At 34.2% G+C, this 26,873-nt stretch overlaps 1 protein-coding gene across 1 annotated transcript in view; it reads right to left on the bottom strand.

Annotated features, from left to right (window-relative positions):
• The window catches only part of CCDC7 (coiled-coil domain containing 7), a 117,614-nt gene that overhangs the window by 12,710 nt on the left and 78,031 nt on the right, over window positions 1-26,873 (bottom strand). The window contains exons 14-18 of the mRNA XM_074267070.1: window positions 26,742-26,817; window positions 18,027-18,092; window positions 17,197-17,361; window positions 13,299-13,327; window positions 12,685-12,727 (exon numbers count right to left, since the gene is read on the bottom strand). Of these exons, the coding sequence (XP_074123171.1) occupies window positions 12,724-12,727; window positions 13,299-13,327; window positions 17,197-17,361; window positions 18,027-18,092; window positions 26,742-26,817 (340 nt within the window). The 3' untranslated portion in view covers window positions 12,685-12,723. The remainder of the gene's footprint in view (window positions 1-12,684; window positions 12,728-13,298; window positions 13,328-17,196; window positions 17,362-18,026; window positions 18,093-26,741; window positions 26,818-26,873) is intronic.

The raw sequence follows: 26,873 nt of genomic DNA, 5'->3' as shown, positions 1-26,873 counted from the left end.
TTATGCCATATATGTGAGGCTGGCCAAAGGATCTAATCCTTGAGTTAAGTGTTCAGATGGTGCTATAGATCTAAGCTAAAAGTGAAACACCTATTTAGTTATGCCATAAAGTAGTTTATAGTTAAAGCATTAACTTCTGGGGAAGAATATGCTAGAAATGTTGGATTATTGTATGTCAATGTGTGCTTATAAGTTTTTGTTTTAAGAATTCTTTTGGGTTTTTTCTCTAAGAGTTTGATTATTTTGACCTTTTAGTCCTCAGCTATATTTCCAATATAGTTTCTGCCTTCACTTATACATCTTATATTGAGAGTTATTTGCAAACTTTAAAGTATCACAACATCAATTACAATTATTATAATATTCTTTAAAGTCTGACTCTGATGTCTCTTCAAAGTATGGAGATGACCCTTGGTCAAAGATTATACCAGTGGAATACAAATTCTTGCAGATAACATTCTGGAAATTTTTCACAAATTGTATTAGTATCAGTCTCTTTCCAAGAGCCAATCTCATTAAACTTGAAGAAATTCATCAATAGTGTACTGGCCACTAGACATGAAAAAATTTCATAAATAGCACAATGACTACTAAATTCTTTGGCCATGAGAACGCATGAAATTAAAAATACCAAAAAAAGTCCTAGTTCAGTACAGCTCTCTCTGATTTCTGTAATGTTGGAGATGGATGAAAAGACAGCATAAGATGCTAAGAATCACATGGTTTTTAGGCTATATATAAACATTAACTCTAGGTAGTCTAAATGTCCAGTAATCAAGTGGACATACTTCTAAATGAACTAAATCATAATAAGCTTGGTATTCTCACAACAAATAAAATCAGAAAACAAAAGTTGGGACAAAGAGAAAAAGTGACTCACAAGTTTTGTTTGGTGAGACAAATGATTGGCTTGATTTGCCCAAAGGCAATAAGAAAAATTCATGGGACATTTAGTCCTTGGTCATGGGACATTTGTATTACAGTGTCATTATGAACATCTTCAAAAAGACCAACATCAAGATAATTAAGAGTTCATATACTATCTGTTGCTAGATGAAGATGAAATTTTTTTCTTACTTTAGATATATTCAATATGACCCTCCAAATTAAATCAACATATACTTTAATATTTGGTGACTTCAATAAAAAGGTAGGAATAGAGGATTTTGGAAACTGTGTCTCAAGACCAAGAAGAGAAATAACCAAACTTACATAAATCTTATACTTTTATATCAAGTATATTTTCTTTAAGGGGCTGGGGCAGCTAGGTAGTACAGAAGATAGAGCATCAGCCCTGAAATCAGGAGGACTTGAATTCAAATGTGATCTCAAACACTTAACACTTCCTAGCCATGTGACCCTGGACAAGTCACTTAACCCCTCCAAAATAAAAAAGTTAAGGGGCTCTGATTATGATGAGCTTGGACCACTACTATGAAAAATTAAATAGTCTCCTAGTTCTTCTTTCTTCATGTTGTATCAGTGCATACAAGTTTTACAATATTTTCAAAGGTACTCCTTGGTGAAGATATAAGGAGGAAATTGAAAACTTTCACAAAGAAAAATATTGTTTAGCAGACCACAGTGACACAATTGACCAAAATATATGTAAAATTCAATAACTATCTGTGTATGTTGTTCATGGACTCTAAGAAGCATTTGATGCTATAGAGTAGAATGCCATATTAAAGGCTTTCCTCTAACAAATTGATAAGACTATAGATGACTGCAAATACGAGTAATTTTCACATCAGATACATATCTATATATACACATATAGTACACATACATATATGTATATGTATATAAATGAGAAGGAATTTAATTGAAGCTTCAAACTAGACCTCTTTAAATAAGCTGTTAAGGTTGCTCAAAAGGGAAATTAATAAAAGAATAGATATTGGCATAGACCATCAGTATGCCAGAATGAGAATGTAAACTACAAAATGTAAACTACCTTGAGTAAAGTTAAAACAGCAAAAGGAGATCTAACTATCCAATGGGAAAACCTGCACATGACCCTGGGCCATCCATGGCACCCTATCTTCTTTGTCCTATTTCTATATACCTGACATGGCCTGGAGTTGGTGTGAGCATCCATAACACCATTTTGTATTCCTGCCGCCAAGAATGAAGTCTCAAAAGTAAACTCCCTCAAAAATCTAATAAACCCAAAAATATTTACAATCAAGCAGGATGGCCTTTCTTTCTTCAGTATCTCAGTATTGTTTTGGAGTGTCTGCATCCTTACAATTGGCATATCAGTGCAAAACACATCAACCCCCTTACATTTAGCCTTACAGTTAATGTCGCTGGCAAGATACCTTACCCCTACAACTGATATGAATCAGTCACCACAATAAAGTTACTTAAAGACCTTGGAAACCATCTCAGCTAATCAATTCCTTGCTAAGTGGAGAGATAGAGAAACCAGGGATAACACTGTTTAAGAATGAAGACAATTTATAAAATGTTATAGAGAAGAATGGTGAAAGATGAGCAATGTTGCTTCATAAAGAGCAGTAGAAGAAAAAACAAATTTGCAAAAAGCTTTAGAGTCAATTAAGCCAGATGTCTCTGAGGATATTTAAGAAACACATTAAAAATACGTTAAGAAATACATGTGACGGGCAGCTAGGTGGCGCAGAGGATAGATCACCAGCCTTGAATTCAGGAGGATCGAGTTCAAATTTGATCTCAGACACTTAACATTTCCTAGATGTGTGTCCCTGGACAAGTCACTTAACCCCAGCCTGGGGGGGGGGGGGGGGGAGACGGGAATATATATATACACACACACATATATATCTTTGGGATACAAGCCCAGTAGAAAGAAAGAAAGAAAGAAAGAAAGAAAGAAAGAAAGAAAGAAAGAAAGAAAGAAAGAAAGAAAGAAAGAAAGAAAGAAAGAAAGAAAGAAAGAAAGAAAGAAAGAAAGAAAGAAAGAAAGAAAGAAAGAAAGAAAGAAAGAAAGAAAGAAAGAAAGAAAGAAAGAAAGAAAGAAAGAAAGAAAGAAAGAAAGAAAGAAAGAAAGAAAGAAAGAAAGAAAGAAAGAAAGAAAGAAAGAAAGAAAGAAAGAAAGAAAGAAAGAAGGAAAGAAGGAAGGAAGGAAGGAAGGAAGGAAGGAAGGAAGGAAGGAAGGAAGGAAGGAAGGAAGGAAGGAAGGAAGGAAGGAAGGAAGGAAGGAAGGAAGGAAGGAAGGAAGGAAGGAAGGAAGGAAGGAAGGAAGGAAGGAAGGAAGGAAGGAAGGAAGGAAGGAAGGAAGGAAGGAAGGAAGGAAGGAAGGAAGGAAGGAAGGAAGGAAGGAAGGGAAAGAAAGAAAGACATGTGAGGAACTGATGCCGAGTGAAATGAGCAGAACCAGGAGATCATTATATACTTCAACAACGATACCGTATGAGGATGGATTCTGATGGAAGTGGATGCCTTCAACAAAGAGAAGATCTAATTCAGATGCAACTGATCAATGATAGAATCAGCTACACCCAGAGAAGGAACACTGGGAAATGAGTGTAAACTGTTTGCATTTTTGTTTTTCTTCCCAGGTTACTTTTACCTTCTGAATCCAATTCTTCCTGTGCAACAAAAAAAAAAAATCGGTTCTGCACACATATATTATATCTAGGACATACTATAACATATTTAACATGTATGGGACTGCCTGCCATCTAGGGGAGAGGGTAGAAGGAAGGAGAGGAAAATTTGGAACAGAAGGGAGGGCAAGGGATAATGTTGTAAAAAATTACCCATGCATATATACTGTCAAAAAAAATTATAATTATAAAATTAATAAAAAATTTTAATTTAATTAAAAAAAGAAATACATGTGAAGAATATCACAGCAAATGGATGCAAAACAAAAAAATGTGAATATTTCTATAATGAACTATATCAAAAACAAAGGATAGAGCACTTTCTAGTAGCATGACTATAAATAACACTCCTGTTAGCAGACATTGCTGTTTGCAGATTCACAACTTTCTGGGATAAGTAGTACTTAGAATTTTTTCTCAAAGAGAAGCAGTAAAGAAATAAGGTCTTACAGAAGAAAAAGCAAAGAGGAGAAGAGTAGATAGATAAGACCTAACAAACAGAAGGACCATACAAGGATTACAAACAGGCCTCAAATCTGTTGAAGAATTAGGGGATGTCTAATCCAAGTGTATAAAGATTTCCTCTGGTATAAGGGGTGGATGAGAATAGTTTTTCCAATAACCATGAAGGTGACTGGAGCAGGTGTTATGGAGCACTCAGAGCTTGGCCAGACATAAAAGACACTGAAGTTATCCACTGCATCCCAGGCCATCATTATTAGTCCTGCCACTGGTCTCTGGAAAAAAAGAGTAGGGCTGACGACTTTGTGCAACTCTGCCTCACTTAAATCCAATAGACTTCAAGATATCACAATCCATGATGTCATTTGTCCTATTAGAAGAAGCAAAGGACAGACAATTGGAGGTCACACAATTTGCAGTGATTGTTAAGATTTCTGAAAGAGAGGCTATCAAATAATTGAGAAAAAGTCTCACTATCACCAGTGTTGTTCCCCTTCCTCCAAGCAATCTCATTAACAAAAAAAAACAGTTGAGTAGAACCACCATATATCTTGTTTATATCTTATTTGCATTTAGTTGTTTGCATGTGATTTCCCCCCAAAAGTTCTTTATTTAAATATTTAAAATATTTCATGTTGAATACTTTTTTTTGATGGCTTAATAGATTAGTATTCCCTTGACTAGGATTGAAAAAGGGACATCCTATACTTTTCCCTTGAAAAGGGAAATGACTTTATTACTAATTGAGATAGTTTATAATCTTTAGGTCCCTAAGCATCTCACTGAGCAACCTAAAAATATGAAAATTAAAAGTTTTATTATTAATTTGAATTAGGAAAATTTATATTTACATATTTATTCAAGATATTTAAGTGGTAATTCATAACAAAGTGTTTTTATGCTAATGTAAAACATTTCAATAGCGTTCATTTGTGTCTTATTCTTTATGACCCAAATGGAATGTTCTTGGCAAAGAAAGTTTGTAGCTCGCCATCTCATTCTCCAGTTGATTAAGGCAAACAGGGGTGAAGTGAAGGATTAAGGTCACACAATTAGTGACTATCTGAGATTGGATTTTAACTCTGATCTTCCTGACTCCAGGCCCAGAGCTCTACCTACAACCAGCTAGCTGCCTCCATTTAATAATTAGAGCTAACCCAAAGTGGAATTGACTAAGGAGGTAATAGGTACCTCGTTTAGGAGGCTTTGTAAGTAGAGGTTTAGTGGAAAATGTAGTATAAGGGTCTTCTGATTATGTGTGCATTGGACTGGATGACCTCTAAGATCCCTTCCAAGCTGAAGATTCTATATTATACCATACCTTAGCTGGAGCACTCTCAGCCACATTTTGTCCAGGAATAAGAGAGAGCAGTTGAGTAACTGGAATTTTAGGTACGGATATCAGCCTTTTTTCACTTTTCACCAAAGACTTTTTTTTCCTTTTAATAGTTTTACAAGAACGTACTTTTTTCCCTTTGGTGGATAATTTATCCTTATTCTCAAGGATTTTCTGGGATGGCTTTTCTGTAATGTGATGATTTCAGTTTTTTATTATACATTTTTACCCTCTAAGAGAGATAAGCTAGCAATGATTCTCTTTTGTCTTTTCTGTGCTTTAGAATTAAAATATATCTAGTATTAACTAAGAAAATATGAAAAAAGCATTCTTATTTGAAACTGATGAAAACTCCTAAGAGAATGCTAATTAAATAATTATGCCTGTAGGATCCCTTAATTCACAGATTTTTTTTAAAAATGGATGCATGCTAAAAAAAAAAAAAAGAAAAAGAAAAAAAAAGTAATAAAATTGGGAGCAAGCCATTCTTAAGTAAAACACTAATAAGTCACAGATAATTAGACATTTGCCCAATGAAGGGTTAAGATAAAAACTGGGGTATGTGGGAGGATCTTTCTCAATCCCCTTTTCAATACTGCAGTTTAGAAGAGAACCCCTATCTCACATGTCTCCAGAAGTTTTAGCTTCTTAAGAGTCAGCTGAGTTTGTTTTTCTCAGAATGTTCTCTCTCCCCATGCTATTGTCTTCACTTCACCCGTAGACACACTATATTTCTAGAAATTCTATGCAATATTTGAGATAAAGAACATATCCAACCCTATTTTATACAAAAGTTGTCTTCCTCTCAACCAAGAACCTTGCCTCATATTTTACGGAAAAAAAAATATTGAGGCCTTTCACTGAAAACTCTTTTCCCTCCTTTTGTCATATCATCTAAATACCCTTTATCTATCTCTTTCTTTACTCCTATCTCACCATGAAAAAGTGGTTCTTCTCTTTACCAAGGAAAATTCTTCACCATGAATAAGTGGTCTCATTCCATCCTGTCATCTCCAACAGATTGCCTTCTCTATCATTCCCACTCTCAATTATCTACAATGTTTCTCTCCTGCCTACAGACATACTCATGTCTCCACCATCCTCAAAAAAATCCTCACTCAGGCCATCTAATATCTCAGTGATAATCTCTCCTCCCTCTTGGAAAGGCTGGTTATTAGCTGCCTCTACTTTCTTTCTTCTCACTTTCTTAGCAGCTCTCTACAGTCTGGCTTCTAACCTTATATAACTGAAACCAAACTAATGATCTCTTGACTGCCAAATCTAATGGCTTTTTTTTCCCAATTTTCATCCTTTTTGCTCTTTCTTCACCTTTTGACACTGTCAGTAACCCTCTTCTCTTTTCTCTACTTTTCTACCCTTTCTTTTTTCTCTAGATTTTTGTGACCTCTTCACTTCTCGGTCTACTTTGCTGAAGACTCATCTGTGTCCCAAGAGGTTCTCTTCCACTCTGGTTTTGGTGGTAGATAATGGTCTTTTGTAGGCAAACCTGGCTGCAGACTATGGGCAAATTTTAAAATTCATCCTGTCTTTGTTAAACATAAACATATCTCATCACATCTGCACTGATGTAATATTAAGCCAGATGATAATATCCGAGCAATATTTGTTTAAAATTAGAGAACTAAAGCTGTAAGTAATCAGTGAATAAACATTTTATTGAGCAGCAATTATGTGCCAAGCACTGTGCTAAGCAATAGACATACAAAGAAAGGTAAAAACCAGTCCCTGCAGTTGAGGAGCTAACATCCTAATAGAAGAGACAATTTGAAAATAACAGGTATGTATAAACAAGTTGAACATAGGATAAATTGCAAATAATAAACAGAAGAAAAGCTCTAGAATTAAAGATTAAGAAAAGCTTCCTAAGCCTAACTTTTCCCACTTGAGACCCCTTTTCATGAGAGAAATTTTTACATGACTGTATATATAAAATAGGTATATAAATCAAACATTGAAAACAAATCATAACTTTGTAATCCCATATTCAGGTACATAATCCCATGTGGGGTCATAACCTACAGTTTAAGGAGCTTTGCTATAGAATATTAGATTTAAAAATTTATCCATGGTTATTCCAGTTTGCCTACTTTAGTCCATCATCAGCCCTGATGTGGAAGAGAGACCACAGTGGAACAGAACCTCCTGGGACACAGGTGATAGAAGGGTGGTAAAAAGCCACAGAGCCCTTTCTGGTATCATAAAAATGGATTGAAGGATAAAGGGTAGAAAAGTAGATAATTGGAGGAAAGGATAAGAAAACAAAAGAAAAAATTATAAATCTGAATTAGATGAGAACTGGGATTTCTGCAGTTGCTGATCAGGTTACCACTAAATTCTAAAGCTGTTGTTAACTGAGTTGCCCTGAAGCACCCACAATAAAATTGTTACTTCTGGCACGACATATTGCTCCTACCTCTGCAATCCAGGCAGAGACATCCCTTTCCTTCCTTCTTTCATTCCCTGCTTGTTAAGGATTTGGGAGTTTCAAAAAACTTAGATGGGTCCTTTCTTCACTCTGTATTCCACTTTGCTCCACACCAAGCTGGTCAATACTGAGTACCATGTGAAAAATTCCAGCCCACCCTTTCACCCAGCACCCCATGAAAAAGTCTGTATAAAAAATTCTCTTCCCAACCCCCAACTTTTCCTTGCTTCTGAACAGCCAGACCAACTTATCCACATACCCATGTATACACACCTTCATAGTTCCAGCTTCTGCCTGATTTAGTATCTATAAACTCCATAGTCTTACAATCTTGGGTGATGAGAAACCCCAGTCACTTATCATCCAAAGTCATGCTGTGTCAACTGAGCACTATCACAGTTACAGAATCCAGTAGCTAATTAGCTGATGATGTACCTTCCCAAGCATCTTCCTAGTAATCTTTAAAAACCACCTCTCTAGCCAGATTGGTAATTTCTTTCAGAGTAAATGGTGGGCGAGATTGTAGGAGAATTGTCTTTATGAGAAGCACCTGGCATCCCTTGCACCTGGCAACCAGTTCTTTCCTTTCTTAGGTCATGAATGTGTCTCTTGCTCTTGGTCAGGGTCCAGGAACCTAGGTCTTATGTACTAGGTTCCACTGAGAGTAGAATCTCTCTCTAGGGTATTGCTGTTCTGTATGTATCTATGGGAGATTGGAGGGATTCTGAAACTGATTGTGGTTGATAAGCAGGATGAGAATTATCCAAGCTAAACTTTTTTCATACTTTTTCTGAAATGTCATGACTTATGACCTATGCATATCTATTAGTGGAAGCATTTTACTACAGAAGAGAAAGAGCCTGTTAAAGAAAGCTTCTTTCTCAAGAATTTTCCCAATAATTCTTCTCATTCCCCAAATTGCAGACAATCCCTAATCCAAGCCCCTCAAAACTTTCATAATTGCTATTTTTACAGTAAATTTCAAATTGTTCATGCTAACAGGAAGCAATGTTGTAGAAATTCATTAAAAACAAAAAATAAGCAAATATTCTTTGTCTTTAGTTTGGCTCTGAGTAGAGGGATAGGGGAAAGAATAATATTACCAGAGGAAATTTTAGTAGTATAAAAACAAAAGAGTTCAATAAAATTTTCTTTAAAAAAAAAAAGTAAGGTGATACCATTTGAGGAGAAAAAATTAAGCAGCACCAATACAAGATGAGGAGCATTTAATTGCAACTAACTATATACTAGTAGACCCGGAAAAAAATTCTTAGTCTTAATGAAAAAGATAAAGTCCATAATTAGGCTCTCTTTTTACAATATATGCCTATCACAAATGAATTCTCGGTCTCTGAAAGAGATACTTAAATAAGAGTAAAAATTGTAGGAAGCATTTAATAGCTTTCTCATGATACTCAGAATTGGTCAGATTTTTTTTCCCTCAACTGTTGTGTTCAGATTTGGAGAATTCATTAACAGCAAAAAAAGATAATGATTAAAATAACTAGCATTATTTAATCTATCTTTAAAATATTGAAGAACTACTTAGAATTTTTAACACTGTACTTAAATTCATATATCAGAGCTTATGACAGCAATAAATAGCTATTCTCCATCTCTTCTGACAATGGACTAATAAGAGGTCAAATTATAACAAGGAAAATATGCTAGACATAAGGAGAATTTCCAAATAGTGAGAACTGTTACATATTCAAATAGATTATTCAAGAGAGATGGTAGAATCTCCCCTAGAATTTTCAAAAGCAAAACAGATTTCATTTGTAGAAAGTGATCTTTCCTTTTCATTTATTACTACATGAGCTTCTAAATCCTTTCTAACCCAAGAACCCATATATAGATGGGCTTCATGTAGAAGTTATGTGAAAGTTTAGGCAGAATTTGAATATTTATCCAGCACCAGATGTGTCTTAAGATGTATACTAAATTTCATAGCTATCAAATATCTTTTTATAAATAACTCCCTTTTAAAAGAAAAAATATATATTTAACCACCAGTGATAGAAATTCAACAAAATTAATGCCTCCTGTTGGCCATGAAGACCATCTTTAAGGCATGAAAGGGTCAGGACCTGCAACCATGTTCATACCAATGAACTCTTGGTAAAGTAAAGAGTAAAGTAGTAAAGTAATGAAATACTTTGTCACATACAACCTTTGGCTGTTAAAAGTCAACTTGTTTGGTTAAATCTCTGCCAATAAGTCATATACTATGATCAAATAAATTGCTAAATGTTGTAAAGCTTAAACAATTTTATTTTATTGTACAGCAATACCATGCATCTTTGAGGTGGGTCTCTCCTTACTTCATTCCCTTCCACTCTCTGCAGGTTTGGAAGACTTTCCAAAATATTTCAGAAATTCTATTAGGATCTAAGGAGTAACCCAAAATGAATTTTGATGAATAATACTGTGTCACTGTGCTTAAATTTTCTGAAATTTTATCTTATTTAATAATATTCAATTCCTTTTTTCAAGGGTCAAAAATTATTTCTACCTAGGAATTCTGAAATAATCTGCTTGAATTTGATTAATAGATGTAAACTTAAGAAAACATTGCAAGGACAAGCTATTCATGAAATGCTGTGGTTCCTGCTATACTTCGTATCCTTCACTCTGCCTCTTACCCTGCACCTTCATGCATTATGACTTTCTCCAATTTGCCCCAATCTCATCACTTTTAATATCCAGTTGTGATGCAAAAATTCTACAAAAATTTATGAGTGCTGGTAATAGCAGTACACTCATCAACCTTTTTACCATGCTAACATGAAAACATTTTCAAGCCCTCATAAAATGAAGATACCTATTCAGTGTAATCACAAAACAACTTTACAGTGATTTATAATGATTTCATGATGAAATTCAGAGAAATGATTATGTTGAAGCCATTTTTTACATGAGCATAATTCATAGAGCATTTAAAAACATTTTTGAAATAGTTACTGTATTACAGGTTTTGCTAATTCCTGTTATCAGGGAGCTACAAAACATTAAAGATAGAAGCCTAACAAATTCAATAGTATTAATTTTTTTTGATCTTTAAGTATTTTGTGTATGGTAACTTGTTTATTTTATTTATGATAACACCTCATTTTTCAAAATACATGCAAAGATAGTTTTAAGCATACACCCTTGCAAAATCTTGTGTTCCAAATTTTATCTCCCCTTTACCTACCTTCCCCTAGACAGCAAGTAGGTTAAATGTGAAATTTTTCTAAACATATTTCCACATTTATCAGATTGCACAAGAAAAATCAGATCAAAAGGAAAAAAAAATAAGAAAAAAAAAAAGCAAGACAAAAATACTATGTTGTGATCCACATTCAGCCTTCATAATCCTCTGGATGCAGATGGCTCTCCCCATCACAAATGTATGGGAATTGGCCTGAATCACCTAATTGTTGAAAAGAGCCATGTCCATCACAGTTGATCATCACATAATCTTGCTGTTGCTGTATGTTCTACTCCCATAGCATCAGTTCCTATAAGTTTCTCCAGGCCTTTCTGAAATCATTCTGCCAATCCTTTTAGAATATTTCATAACATTCATATACTCTAACTTATTCAGCCATTCTCCAACTGATGGGCATCCACTCAATTTCCAGTTTCTGGCCACTACAAAAAGGGCTGCTACAAATATTTTTGCACATGTGGGTCCTTTTCCCCTTTTTATGATCTCTTTGGGATACAAGTCCAGTAGAGACACTGCTGGATCAAGGGCCATGCAGAGTTTGATAGCCCTTTGGTTATAGTCCCATATTGCTCTCCAGAATGGTTGGATCAGTTCACAACTCCACCAACCAATGTATTAGTGTCCCAGTTTTCCCACATCCCCTCCAACATTTATCATTCTTTTCCTGTCATCTTAGTCAACCTGAGAGGTGTAAAGTGTTGCCTCAGAATTGTCTTAGTTTGCATTTCTTTAATCAATAATGATTTAGAGCATTTTTTCATATGATTAGAAATGGCTTAAATTTCTTCAACCTGAAAATTGGCTATTTATATCCTTTGGCCATTTATCAAATGAGGAATGACTTGTATTTTATAAATTTGAGTCAATTCTCTATATATTTTAGAAATGAGGCCTTTATCAGAAACACTGGATGTAAAAATTTCCCCCAGCTTTCTGCTTCCCTTCTAATCTTGGCTATATCCATTTTGTTTGTCTAAAAATTTTTAAATATAATAAAAATTATACATTTTGCATTTCATAATGTTCTTATTTGGCCATAAATTTCTTTCTTCTCCACAAATCTGAGGGGTAGACCATCCCTTATTGTCCTAATTTGCTTATAGTATCACCCTTTATTATATTATGATTTTGATGATTGCTGCTTTATAAAATATAGATCTAGTATAGCTAAGCCAGTAGTGTTAATTCTATAGAACAATTCTCTAGCATATGCTATTTTAAAATACAAATAACCCTCAAGGCACTGAGTAGAACATTTTAAAAATTCTGACCATGATCAGTAGAATGATCATCATTTATTCTTCATCAAACCTAATTAGGTTAGCAAATTTGGAACTTTTGAAGATGTGTATTATGCATGGAAATAAATAACTAATATTTTTTGTTTTCCTGACATCTTACCCACCCTTTTAGTAATTATAAAGCTAAAAATCTCTTGTCTCCAAAGATAATGTATAAAAATTGAAGATACATCAATGCTTACTTATCCAACAGCTGGAAGTACTGACATAGATGATATTTGTGGAATGACAAAATTATCAATGGCAAGATTTTCAGTTCAGTTACTTTAATGTAAGATGACATTTTATAGGTTCACAAACTAGTAGGTATCTGCTAAGCAATATTTACTCACCAATGAAGAGGAAGGATATAAATGAAAGGGCTGAAGTGTTCAGCTGCATTGGGGGAGAAAGAAAAAAGTAAGAGGATTATGAGGTATTTGGAGGGGAAGGAGGACAATGCCTATTAGAGTCTGTGCATTTTGGGCAGTAAAGTTTGAAAATAAGTAAAAGACAAAAATTAACAGAATATTGTTATTAAATGGAAAACTATAAGAAGACCTGGGTATAAAGAGAACATAAATAAATAGCAAAATGCATTGGAGAGATTACACACATCAGTGAGATCTTTAATCCAAGTTATTCTGCTTGGTAGGCAGTGCAAAGAGAAGTTTTGAATCCATTTGAATTCTCCAATTTCTTTTTAAAATTCAGCTTTTATAATGACCAAGCCAAGAAGCTTCTTCTCTTCAACATTATTTTTTTAATTTAGCTATTTTTTAAATCTTCATATCTTTGCCTTCTCTGATTGTTCTCTCCCAAGTGATAAGGTAAGTAATGGTTGTTCAGAACATTTTAAAGCTGTGATAGGAACAATTCCTGCTATCCTTTATGTTTGATAAGGCTTTATGTTTGAAGGATTATGTGAGGGGAGGAATGGAAAGATTAATAAAAATAATTTTTTTACCTTTCTTCTGCTTTTTTGGTATTTGTATCCTGCAAAAAACACAATAAGCTAGAGTGAATTTTACAAATATACACGATAAAAATAAAATATTTATTATCAGTTCATTTATACTACAACTCATAACACTTTTCATTTAGGGTAGCAATTATCATAGGCTAATCAGTATAACAATTAAAGAATTTTTAAATTTAAAGAGCTCCTAAAGATAATCTCATCTATCCTGCTGATTATTTCCAGGCCAGAATAATTTTCTGCACACCACACTATTGTGTGATGAATGAATATGGCAGATGTTGTCAGATTCTCCTATTGGACAATCCTAGTTATTAGTTATTACATTCTTTGGAAACCATTCAGATCAAAAAAATGCTATTTAGTAAAAGTACTCTATCCATGTGTTGTTGGCTTTTAATTATTATGGTAAATCTTCAAACCTTCTCTGAGATGACTCTCAGAACTCTGATTTTTAACTAAATTTTCTTAACTTCTCTCTTGATTCTTATCCTGTAAGAACCAGAAAGGAAAATTTTAAATGCTCTTTACAAATCCTACTTCAGCCACCAAGAAAATCTCAAATATCCTATCACTGCATCTCTCTCATACTCTACTAAATTTGTTCATCTTCATCACAACTTCTAATTCTTTGAATCCTCCCTTACAGTCTCAGTCCATCATTCAGTGATCATACAAGATGGCCACTGAAGTCAGCCTTCAAACTGTGATTTTATGTATGATATACTGTCTTACAAGATTCATTGGGGTTAGGAGGAAATTGGTTTGAGAGTTTTTCTCCTTTAATTAGCCTTTCTGCTAATATTTTATTTCTTAAATTAATTATCATCACCTAATCTAATGAGTCATTTAATAGAAAGAAGTGTAAAGTCAGAGGATCTTAGCTAAAGATATAAAGGAAAAAAAATCTCAGAAATCATGCCTAACACCTTGGTTTTACAGATGAGAAAGCTAAGATAAAAAAGCAAGCTGTCTGAGCACTCACTCTGCGGCCTGACACTGCCTGAGTTAAAATGAAGATTGAGAGGATACTGCTATGTGAGGTAAGACAATTTCTGGTTAGACATTTCTTTACCAACATACATCTCTCAAGAATTCCTTAGGTTTTGAGGTAATATACTTCTCTAAATCTGCATGCAATATTCTCTGGATATAAGTGTCAGTGCATGTAGCCAAAATATATGAATTTTAAGCAAAAGATAGCATCAGCAGAACAGTGGCTACCAGTGTATAATATTTGCTATTATAAATAATATGAGATTTTCCTGAGGGTGGAGACTGTTTCCACTTCTTTTTCTTGGTAACCCAACTGTTTAGCATGATGCCTTGTACATGAGATATTTTATAAATGTTTACTGAATGCCCACATATATGTGTGCATATGATATCTGTAGGTATATATGTATAATGTTCTTCTCTAAAGTGTAAAGTTCTCTGGGAGCAGGTTTCTTGGGAAGCTTCTGGAGGCAGCCTTCCTTTCAAGATCCTTTATTTTGTCCTTCAAAGTCTTGTCTCTTTTCCCGGGGGTTGGTTAGCTTTAGTAGAGGCCTATCTCTCTCCTTGGTTCCAAGAGCTCCCTCTGAATGTCTCCAAATCCAAAGGTTTGTCCTTCAGCCTACAGCCAGCTTCAACCTCTCATCCTCCCAATGTCTCCATCAGCACAAAGATGGAAGTTGAATGAATGTTCTCTGCCTCTGAGAGTGGGATTGTGGGTTTCTGACTTGTGAATCTCCCCAAAGTCCAAGAGTAGACTTGTCCTTTAGTGGGCTTGTGAACTCCTCTTTATATATGCCTTATAAATAAAGGTGTGAATGTGTGAATTTCTTTAAAGGTGTGAACTAAGTACATAAGCATCAGTACCTTGTATCAAGTTTTGGCCCATAACATATATGTAGTACATATTTACTTTTCCCCACACTTAGTTTCCTTTCAGAGAGATTTTTATTATACAGTTTTGACCTATTTTCAGGAGCAGCTATATTCATTAGGTACCATAAATCCTAACCATCCTTTTAGATCCAGCTCAGTTTGCATCTCCTCTTTGAAACCTTTTATGGATGTATGTCAAAAGAGGTTTTCTCTTCTCCATTTCTAGAGTTCTAACTCCATCATTTATTTGTTACTTATACAACTTACTTTCTAGTATCTAGTTATATAAAAGGCATCATGATACAATGGAGAAAAAGCTGGCATTGGAAGCAGGAAGACCTGAGGTGAACTCATGCTGCTAAGACAAATGACTATGGGACCTGGGAAAACTCATTTAATTCTATTAGTGTTTGTGATATCTTTAAATCATGAACTGCAGAGAAGATCCTGCCTGGCCATGGATATAGTTTTCTTATATGAGTATTGCCTATATCAATAAAGGAAGTCACCATGCCAATTGTTAGTAATATTTTCTTGTGTATTTCCCAAACTAGGTTATAAATTATTGGGAGGCAGAGCTCATATCAATTCCACTTTGTTTCAAGTATACTTCACCAGAGTTCTGGTTCTCTACAGAAAGACCCATTTTTTACTATTTTTAGACTCAATTCCCTATATATTTGTTATAAAATTTTTACTAGTTTGTTTCTTTTTTTCTAACTTTGACTACATGTTCTATTTATTTCAAATATAAAAGATGAGGGGATTGTTCTATTTCTTTATACAACCCAATTAGGTCCATCTAGAACAGTGGTCTCCAAAGAATGGGTTGCCATACTTCCACCCCCAATTATGGTATCACTAAAAGGTTTTATGTAATCATGGGGAGAATAGTCCCACCCCATATTTGATAAATATCCAATTGAGAGCCAAAAGCGGTTTAGCAACAATACAATTATACTTCTCCTTATACCCTTATTTCTTCCCCCTTACTCTGCTCTCCAAGTTATTAACCTTGCCCCTTTTAAGTCTTGTGCCAGACCCACATAGCCAATATAATCTGAGCTCCTACCCACAACAACCTAGAAGGTTATCATTGAGAAAATTTTGCCCCTCAGACTATATTGTGGTTGCCAACAGGCATATCTTGGAGGGTGGGCTCTGAACCATAGGAAAATAATCTAAGAAAGAGCCCTCTCTCTCCCTATTTTAGATAGAACAAAATAAGTTACAAAGGATAAGCATGAATAGATTGTGATCTGAATTATAGATAGCCTTACTTTCTTTCCATTCCCCTACCTCAACCTATTCATTTTCGAAACTTCCCTATTACTGTTGAGGTCCCTTTATACAACTTTAGTATCATCTGGACTCTTCATTTTCCCTCACTCCACACATCCAAATATGCAACCAGCTGTCAGATTATGTCATTTCAAGCTCCACACCTCTTGCATATGCCCAACACCCACATAATATATAATAGATAGCTTTATCAGGCCTCCATCAACTCTCATCTAAACCTTCCTCAATGGTCTCCAACCTCAAATATCTCCCTATTCCAATTTATACTTCAAATGCCAAAGTAATTTTCAAGTGCAGATATAATCATGTCATCCCCCTATTCAATAAACTCCAGTTGATGTTATCTATTGATTCAAGGATTGAATATTATTTCATTTTTATCTTTCTCTTAATTTTTGTATAAAATCCATTTTATATAATTATTAATACAATGGCCCACGCATATAATAGGTAAATATTTTATTTTTTTATTTATATATTTTTAAGAATATTTTATTAAAGTTATAAAAAAGTTTGAAGACTCCTGGTTTAGAGACTCACCTGAGATCAGGGAACTCATAGTTTTTAAATGATTTCATTGGCCTGCAGATACTTAAAAATTGAAATTCTCACAGGAAAACAGGCAGTAATAAGAATAAAATTAGGAGCATAAAGATAAAACAGAATAATTAAGAATAAAGCATGCAGTAATATAAAAACATAGTTTTTCCTGTACCTGTGGTGTTTTTGTTGGTTTTGGTTTTTTATCTTTTTTTGACTCGTCTTTTCCTTTTTTACCTTTCTTGAATTTTTTAGAAGTTATGCTTTCACTATCTTGTGTACTGCTTTTTCGAACATAGGCATTTGATTGTTCAAGTTCTTTCTTAGTTTTTTCAAGTTCCTGTTCAAAAATAGTTAGCAATTATTAGCAAGTTTTTTGTTCAGTTCTTCTACTCTATCTAAGATGTGTCTCAATCTCATCGTGCCTATCCACTTCAAACTTGGATTTTAGAAGTTCACATTTGCCTTGAAAGCACGGCCATTTCCTATGAGCTATCTAAAACTACTTTTTTTTATTTTATTATCAAAGCAAATGTAAAAATAAAAATAAAAAGAAGCTCAAAAATTGGTTCCTAGGGCTTGTTCCCTACAATCTACCAGCATTAACAAGAAACATTTGCAACAATGCTGTTGATTGATTTGCCAAGGTTATCTTAACCTAAGAATATCTAGGATAGCAGATATAAATCTTTTGCTTCTATCACTAATACAACTGATATGTTCCTCAAATAAATGAGCATTTGTTTATTACTAGGCTTACAAATAATTTCAATGAATTGTGAAAGAGGAAAGATTTGTACCAGAAAAAGTGAGGTCAATTCTATCAAGATAGAAAGTAAAAGTAATGTGGAAAATTAACTGATATTGGAGAGAGAGAGATAGAATTTTTAAATATATAGTCATTAAGAAATAGAATAAGATTTTTCTGTTTGGGGCAAAAGATATGCCAATTAAATCACTTTATAGAGAATTCCTTAATTTGCACACTGTAGTAAAGTCCTTTACCTCTAAAGCATCTTTCAATTGTTCCTGAAGAAATGTCTTCTCATTTTCCAAAGAAATTACTATTTTCTATAAAATAATAAGAAAATATTTATTTTATTTTTCTTCTTTATGCTCATACTTACTTTAGAATGCTTAAAAATATTATTTTTCTTGTTTTTAGATATGAGAAAATATTAATTATCTAATTTTTCTTTAATTGACTATTTTATTTTTTTAATTCATTAAAAATATAATTACTATATTTTAAAGCTAAAATGAGAATTATAGTCCTTAATTGTCACAGAAAGTTTTGGTGACATGACTTAATTGTAATAATGTTGACTTGAAAACATCAGGAGAGGTGACCTTAAGATATCTATCCTAGAAATGACTATTCCCACACTGACAAGAACTTATCATACCATTGCCTTGGTGTTTGAAACTTAAATCTATACAAACATCAAGGGACAAACAAACCACCACCACCACCACAAAAAACCAAGTTGAGATTCCTCCTTAGACATTGCATGATCTCAGGCAAATCAGTTCATCTCTCACTCAGAGGTACTGTCAATGGAAGATTATATGTGTCCATATGAGTATATTTCAAAGAGGCTCATAGGGATGCATTGATATTTCTATACTCTCTTTAAAGCATTCTTCTCCAGGAAGATTTTAATTCCTATCAGACAAGAGAGCCAGAAATTGAAACCACAAGGCTAACCACTCTGCACTACTTGCAGAGGAAGAACCAGACTAGAATGATAGCTATCTCCCATAAATATTGCTAATATAACTATCTCTTTTAAAAGCGAGTTTGTTATTTATTTTTAAAAATAATTTTTATTATTTTAAAATATACTTCAAATGCCAAAGTAATTTTCAAGTGCAGGTATAATCATCCCCCTATTCAATAAATAATGTTTAAAAATTTAAAATAAATAAAAAATTTTTTTTAAAAAATTTGAATTCTGAATTATCTTCTTCCCATCCCTTCCCAGCTCATTGAGAAGGAAAGAAACATGACCTCAATTATATATGTAAAATCATGCAAAACATTTCCATATTAGCTATGTTGCAACAAAAATAAGACAAGAAAAAATTAAAAAGTGAAAAAAAGCCTATATTTCGATCTGTACTCAAACTCCATTAGTTCTCTCTCTGGGAGGCAGATAAGCATTTCTTATCACAAATCTTTCAGAACTATCTTGGATCATTATATTGATCAAAGTGTCTAAGTCTTTCATCTGTTATCTTTTTAATGTAGTCCCAAAGCTATCTTTTTATTATCGTATTTTATTTTTCCAAACACATGCAAAGATAGTTTTCAACATTCACCTTTGCAAAACCTTGTATTCCAAATTTTTCTCCTTCTTGTCCCTCCTCCCCCTTTCTCAAGACAGCAAACAATCTAATATAGGTTAAATATATGCAGTTCTTCTAAACATATTTCCATATTTGTCATGCCAAGATATAGCTAAAGGCTTCCCACCAAATGCCATTTCTACCAAGATCATCACAAATAACAACTTAACTCATTTATTCAAGCTGATAGCAAAAAGAAATCAGAGAAGTTATGCAGATAAGAGAATATGAAGAGTAAATTAACTTTCTTCCTGGAAGCAAGCTATTATCTCTCTTCAACCAAAAAAGAGAGTCCCAGATCTCACCTAAGGGAGAATTCCCCAAAATCTTTAATATGGCAAACTAGGCACAGGGATATGATCATGGCACTAGCTCCTCTCTACACGTCAGCTTCCTAAAATCTTTCTGTTACAGGAATTTTTTTTCTTGAAAAGAATTTAGAACTGAGTACTTCCTCTTTCAAAGATGTAAGCCAAAATTATAAATTATTTCTTCTCCCAAACTGTCACCAATCCTATCCTTCAAATAGGAATGAAGCACTGAGAAGTTATTCACCATTGAAGAGACTCTAAGTAGAATGGGTTTGAGTCCTGCTGTCATTATCAACATATTAAACCAAACTCTCTAGTACATACTTTTCTTTAATACTGTTAACAGTTTACAGTGAAGTTTATTAAATGTCTTTTCTCCAAGAGAAACACAATTCAGGAAAACCTGATTAACTAAATCCCCAGTTTCATTGCTCTGTCATAGAGATCTCATGTAGTTCTCTGTTCCCTCAGTCTCCATCCTGGTTTTACCTTCAGCTCTGAAATATAAGAGCAAGTTTAGAAACACCCATCCAGAAGTCTAGAATTGTTCAGCTTTTATAGTCTGGATACAGAAAGCCTCAAAGTCCGGTGCCTTTATTAGGTGGATAAGTGATAGTTGCTGCTTTTCTGCTTTTTGATTCCATTATCCAACTTAGTCTTCTGGATTTGGGTTACATCCACAGTAGCCAATGAAAAAATTCAGTAAGAAATTCGCCCTCAAATAACTTCTTCCAATTGTTTCATCTTTGTCGATAGCATTACTAATTTCATTACAAGTAAACCTTAAAGATTTTCCCCTTCACCACCAAATTCTAACAACTTTTCTTTCAGAATTTATTTCATATCTGTTCCCTTATTAACACTTCCATTATCCTAGATATTTCTTCATTGCCAAAACCCACAAGCTTTTGGCCACCTTCAGAACCAAAGAAAGAACCCATTTTGAGACTTTTCTTCCTAATGTCAAATAATATGCAAACAAATATGTACAAAAAGGCTACAGACAGGCTAGGGAATAAGTAACAGGGGAAAAGAATTAAGAGAGTGAGGGAAAAGCTTCATATAAAAGATAGTTGGAACTTAAAAGAAGGCAGGGAATCCAGGAGGAGGAGAAGAGGGACAGTGTTCCAGGCATATGGGCAGTCAGCCAGAGATAAATTCACAGAATTTCAAAATCCCAAAGGTGAGGGTGATCTCAGCCACCATGGAGTATGACTCTGCTTGAATCTAAAACATGACCAGCAATCATCTCTCAGCCTTTACCTAGAGGCTTGGGGGTGGGAGTGGGGGGGGGAGGGAGTGTATATTGCTTCCCAGAGAAGCTCATAAAATATGTACAAAAACTTTTTTGATGATTACCCCCAAGAAGTTCAAGGATGCCTCCACTGTCCATCTCTATAAAATTAAGGAAACATTGTCCTGTAAAAATCACAGAGGGGTCTTTCTCTTAAATTATTGCTGACAAGATTCTTGCCAGAGTCCTCTTTATTAGGCTGATCCTTCACCTGGAAAATAGCCAAATAAAATTATTCCACTCACCATCAATATATATGGAATGTGTATAGCTTATCAACAACACAAAATTGAGTACACAACACGAAAATGACTACCCAGAATAATGGGTCCACATCAGAGAAGGTGCTCTAAGAGTTAAGTATTGTTGTAGCTCAAATGAAACATGAGATGCACATATTTAGAAACATCTCCATTCCAAATATTCATCTGGACTTTTATGCTGATCTGTGCTAGAACCTTCCAAGCTCCTATTGGTCTGATGAATTAGTCACACACACTGAATCTTGACTTCAACTTAATGGTATCATTTGGTCCTCTTATAAAATGAAGTACAACCAACTGTTGTCAAGTTCCCCCTCCCTCAACATCAGATCTAATCCAATCTCTTCACAAATTTCACTCATTATTCCTGGTTCTGCCCTTCAAGCACCAAGAGAATAATACTCATTTCTCTTTTCCATGACACCTTTCAGATATGTGAAGGTAATATAGAATTCCCTCTAAATATTCTTTTTGTGAAAAGTATATGTGTGTGTATATATCTATTTATCTAGCTATTTCTATGTATAACATATGATATGATCTCAAAGATTTTCATCATTCTTACTCTCGTTTGGGACTTATTCATGCCTTTCCTAATGACACTCAAAACCAAACAATATTAATCTGCTAGTGGTCAAATCTCTGGTGATAAATGTCTCCAACCTTAGGCAGAATGGTACTCAGACAACAAATATGGTTGGTCTGAAGCATTTCTAAGATAGGTATGATCTTAGCAATCTTAGAAATCAGATCATTTATATCTTATAAAAACATCAGTTCTTTAGTGTGGTTTTCTTGAGTTAATAAAAGCTACCATTTATATAGACTTTAAGGTTTGCAGAGCACTTTACATTCCTATATTATTTGATCCTCACTACAACCATGTGAGGTAGATACTATTATTATTTCTTTTTTATAGAGAAATGAAGTGACTTGTCCAGAGTTATACATTTTGTGTCTGAGCAATGATTTGAACTTCAGTTTTCCTAATTCCAAGTCCAACACCTTATCCACGATATCACCTATCTCCCTGATAGATGAGGATCTGTTGAAGGAAGAGAAAATGATTTAAGATGAGGGAGCCACCTTCTTTTTATCTAAGGGTTTGGACTAAACAAACCTTTTAAACTACTAGTGGAGTTTTAATTTACCAATTGTTAAGTCATTTATTTATATACATTGGTAGACTCATTTTTTTATATAGTTAAGATTCTTTTCTCAAGCTAACCTTGTTAACTATCACATAGAAATGGAAATAATCAACTTACTTAACTCAGAACTTCCCACTATAAACCTGAGAAGCCAACCATGAAGAAAATCTAACTTTATTCAACTTATAATTTAATAATTCTACCCACTTTCTAGGAAAGGTTTTTTATGCAGTATAGACTAACCCTGTAAAAACTATGTATCATAGGGAATATTCAAAATATCACCTTTTGTTTTGATTACAGTGTTTAGCAGCACAAAGAGTCTGCTACATTTAACAGTCAATCCTTTATTGCCTTTATCACCAGCTGTACTCTGACTCCCTGGCAATAATTAAGGAGTATTCCATATCCAAACAATTCTCCATCCAAAAATGGCAATCTTAACTTCACATAATCTGAGATTGTGTCATCAACTTAGATTGAAGGGTCTCAATACTCAACACAATTATTGTCATTGACTAGGGAAGGGAAGGGGTGAACTCATCATGTGCCATGAATCAAAATCTTTTTATTACATGCACAGACCGTGTACTATACTACTAATCCCAGATATTTAGTGCCAGTTAAATAATATTTAATTAAATTCCCACCAAGTTTAATCACAAATATTCAGTCTAATATTTCAGACATGATTAGGATAGCACATCTCCCTGCAATACAATTTGAATTCCATAATACAACTATGGCCTTTCAGGTTAATGAAAATGATTTCCAAGATGCCAAGGTCATCCATTACATTCTGGGCCACTGTCAGTCATTTTGACTTTTATTTTGCCATTGAACTTCGATGCATTTGGAAGAGACAGTCAGGCTGACAATTTTGTGCATCTCTGCCTCACTTAAATCAAATTCACGACACAAGGCAAGACATTACCCAGTGATGTCACCATCTTCAAAAAACAAAGAATAAACAACTGTATATTGTAGTGTAGATAATTGTAATTTTTCATCCTTTGAGTTTTTCTCTGATGGTTCCACAATCATAGTGTCTCATAAATCATAGTGTCCTTAACAGGACAAAAGCGTTTGTTCTACTATTCACAAGGTGGTGTCCTAATGTCTGTGCTAATTAGATTTAAGTGAAGCAGAATTAAACAAAGTCATCAGTTTTACTCTACCTTCCACAGTCCTTAAAGTCCAGTGGGCAAGATTAAAGTCATGATGACCTAGAATGCAGTGGATGACCTTGCTGTCTTTGATGTCTAAGGTCTAAGTACTCCACAGCACCTGCTTCAGGTGGTTAAAACAAGTTGTTCTCATCTGATCATTCTGCCAAAGGAAGTCTTCACATGCTTGTGGTAGATATTCCCCTAATTCAATGCTAGGTTTGAGCTCTGCCGGTTACCCTCAACCTGCTTTAGCCTGTCTGCTGATACAGGAATGTAGCCAATAGCATACAACAGCTTCCTGGAGCCACAGGCAGGAGTTGGGTGACAGGTGGACACCAAAAGTGAAGAAACAGCTTCAAGAAGGGTTTGGCAAGCCCTCTATCAAAGATGCTAGACCTCCCTAATACACCGTGAACACCACAATCTCCAGTGGATGAACTACAACAGAGATGTCAAGGTTATATTCTGAGGGCTTCTTGTGATCTTCAAAATTCCCAAATGCACCAGGATCAAATTAAAGTGTAAGAAAATAAATGAAACTAATGCTAATTCATGGGTTTCTAAGTCAATAGGTTTTGTTAAGGATCCATTTCCATTGTGAAACAAGGTCACTAATGATTTTGTTGACAAATCCAAGAGTTTTGTTTTCCATTCTCATCCTCCTGGATTTTTCTGTAGCATGACATTTTTAAGTACCCTTCTCCATCTTAATATTTTCTTTTCCCTTGATTTTAGTGGTGCTATAACCCTATCATTCTCCTCTCTTCTCTCTGCCAGTCCTGAAGTTAGAACATTTCATCTTCCCGAATTCAAATCTAGCTTCAGACACTTAGTAGCTGTGTGACCACGGGCAAGATACTTAATTCTGCTCAGTTTTTTCATCTGCAAAAAATGAACTGAAGAAGGAAAAATTACTCTAACATCTTTGAACCAAAAAAACCCCACCAACACCCCCCAAAAAAATGGGTCACAAGAGTCAGAAATGACTGAAAACAGTAATAACCATTCTCCAACATGGGCATCCCCCAATGTTTTATGCTTGGCCTTCTCTTTGTCTTAGTCTTCTTTCCTTCAATTATCTACTCAATTTTAATTATTGTATTAGCACTCTACATGTATGACTCCTTATAGTTTTTTTTTCAGTCCAATATATTCCAAGAATTCTAGTATTATATTCCCAACTTTCTGAAATCTCCACATATATTTCATCGCTCAAACTCAAAATATTCAAAACCAAATTTATCATTTCTCTCCCTCTATACCCACCTCCACTTTGCCCCCGCCACAAAATTTGTTAATCTGTTGTTGATACCACCATCCTTCCAAGCAGTCACCCAAATTGATGACACTTTAGAATCATCTTTGAAACTTTCTACTTCATCAAAGATTTCCTGCATTCACTTAATTTTACCTTTATATTATCTCTTCCTTCTGTCTTTTCCTTTCCACTCCCAATGTACTTCTCATTACTTTTCATCTAAACTCTTGCAACAGCCATGTAATTAGGTTTTCTGATACCAGTCTCTACAATTCAGCCATCTCACTACTGCACAAATAAGGTTGCTAATCACTAATCACTTCACTAGGATCATGTTCTCTGTTCAAAAGCCTTCACTCATCTTTTACTCCAGAGGAGTCAAACACATTGAAAGCCAATTTAGCCTAAATACTGCCCAAATTAAAATGTAATTGGTAACTATTTTAACAAAATAAAAATACAACTGAAAATAGATGCTCTCAATGTATGGTTTTCTAAGTAAAAATGAAGTTGGTAGGGTTTCATATGGTTTAGTGGTCCCTGTTTCTTTTTGAACAGTGGTCACTGTTAACTCCCTGCTGAATAAAGTATAAACTCATTGTCTGGACACTTAAATCTTTCACAATCTACCTTTAAAGTATTTTCTCATCTTATATGTCATCCAAACTAATCAACTCTTGTACTAATTGTGCTCTGCCCATCCTGTTCAGGGCTAGAACTGAGCAGATGCAAGATAACCTGGCACATAAGGAGAATTACCAATTGGACAATTCTCTATTAACATATGCTTGGAGAATGACCCTCCCCAACTATTCTGTGCTGGTTCTATCAGGGAGTGTGGACAAAGAAGGAAAAGAGAGAGATGAGAGGGTGGAGTAGGACAGGCAGGATCATTCTTTTGGTGGTGGAGAGAGAGGAAGGAGGTGTGGAGATTGCTAGATCTAATCCCCTGACTTTGACCCCAAAAGAACAAGAATAAAGAATTTGCTTATCCTGACTCAGGCTGATTCTAAGATATCCAGCATCAGTCACGACAATCCTGTATTGTTGTTCACGCAAATTTATACTTTACATAAGTCTTATAATGCAATCATATTATTGTTTTACAATATAATGAAACACTGAAACACCCCTATTTCAGTCAGATACCTACAGCCTTAAAGACTAAAGTAAATTTAATAAAAATAATGTGCAGAACTAAAACAAATTAACATAGTTTGCTTTTTCCATTTAATTTTTAATTTTGTTTCTATAGGAAATTCTTTAGCAGTTGACCGCATTTATGGTAAACCAAATACCTATCAATACAGTTATCAGCAGCAAAAAGACATGACCATCACTGACCACAAGGGAAACAGCACTGATACTTAGGGTTAGGACTAATAAAATAAATTTTATAAGCCAAATGTAATTTTTATGGACATCACAATTTCTAAAATTTAAAATTGTATGTATTTCAAAAAATGTGTATAGAAGCTTTGATAATAGTCATCAAAATTTGCTGAAACATAAAAGCCCTTTATAAAGCAAAATTAGCTTAAAGAATTGTCCCCCAATACCAGTATAAAAAAATACATTCCAAATTTTTATAATATATAAATATATGATATGATTTTTAATTCATACAGCTTTTTTCAGTAAGGTCACTACAAAAGTAAATATTTTTAAAAGCAAAGTATATTATCTGCATGTGATTTAGCTACTTGATAAATCATTCATGATTCATTTCCAGCTGTCACTGAAAATATTTCTAGAACACCTCAGTTCACCCATCAACTGATATGCGAAAGAAATGAATGCAAAACATTTAAACATCTCCTTAAACTAAACATAATTAAGGAAGCATGCTTTTATAAAACTGAAAAAAAGCCATATTGTATGTACTGAAGGCAGAGAAACTTAATACAAAAGTGAATATGTATTACCTGAGCTTGAAGTAGTTCTTCCTTTAATTTAGCAACATCGGAACTTGTTAAAATAATAGAAGATCTCTTCGAAAAGCTATAATTATAATTGTTTTTAAATAATCATTTTGCTTTTATTTTTTTGACAAAGAT

Source organism: Sminthopsis crassicaudata, chromosome 5 (genome assembly GCF_048593235.1).
Source record: "Sminthopsis crassicaudata isolate SCR6 chromosome 5, ASM4859323v1, whole genome shotgun sequence".
Classification (NCBI taxonomy): Eukaryota; Metazoa; Chordata; class Mammalia; order Dasyuromorphia; family Dasyuridae; genus Sminthopsis; species Sminthopsis crassicaudata.
Note: the sequence above shows the minus strand (reverse complement) of the source record. Positions and strands in the feature narration are given on the sequence as shown.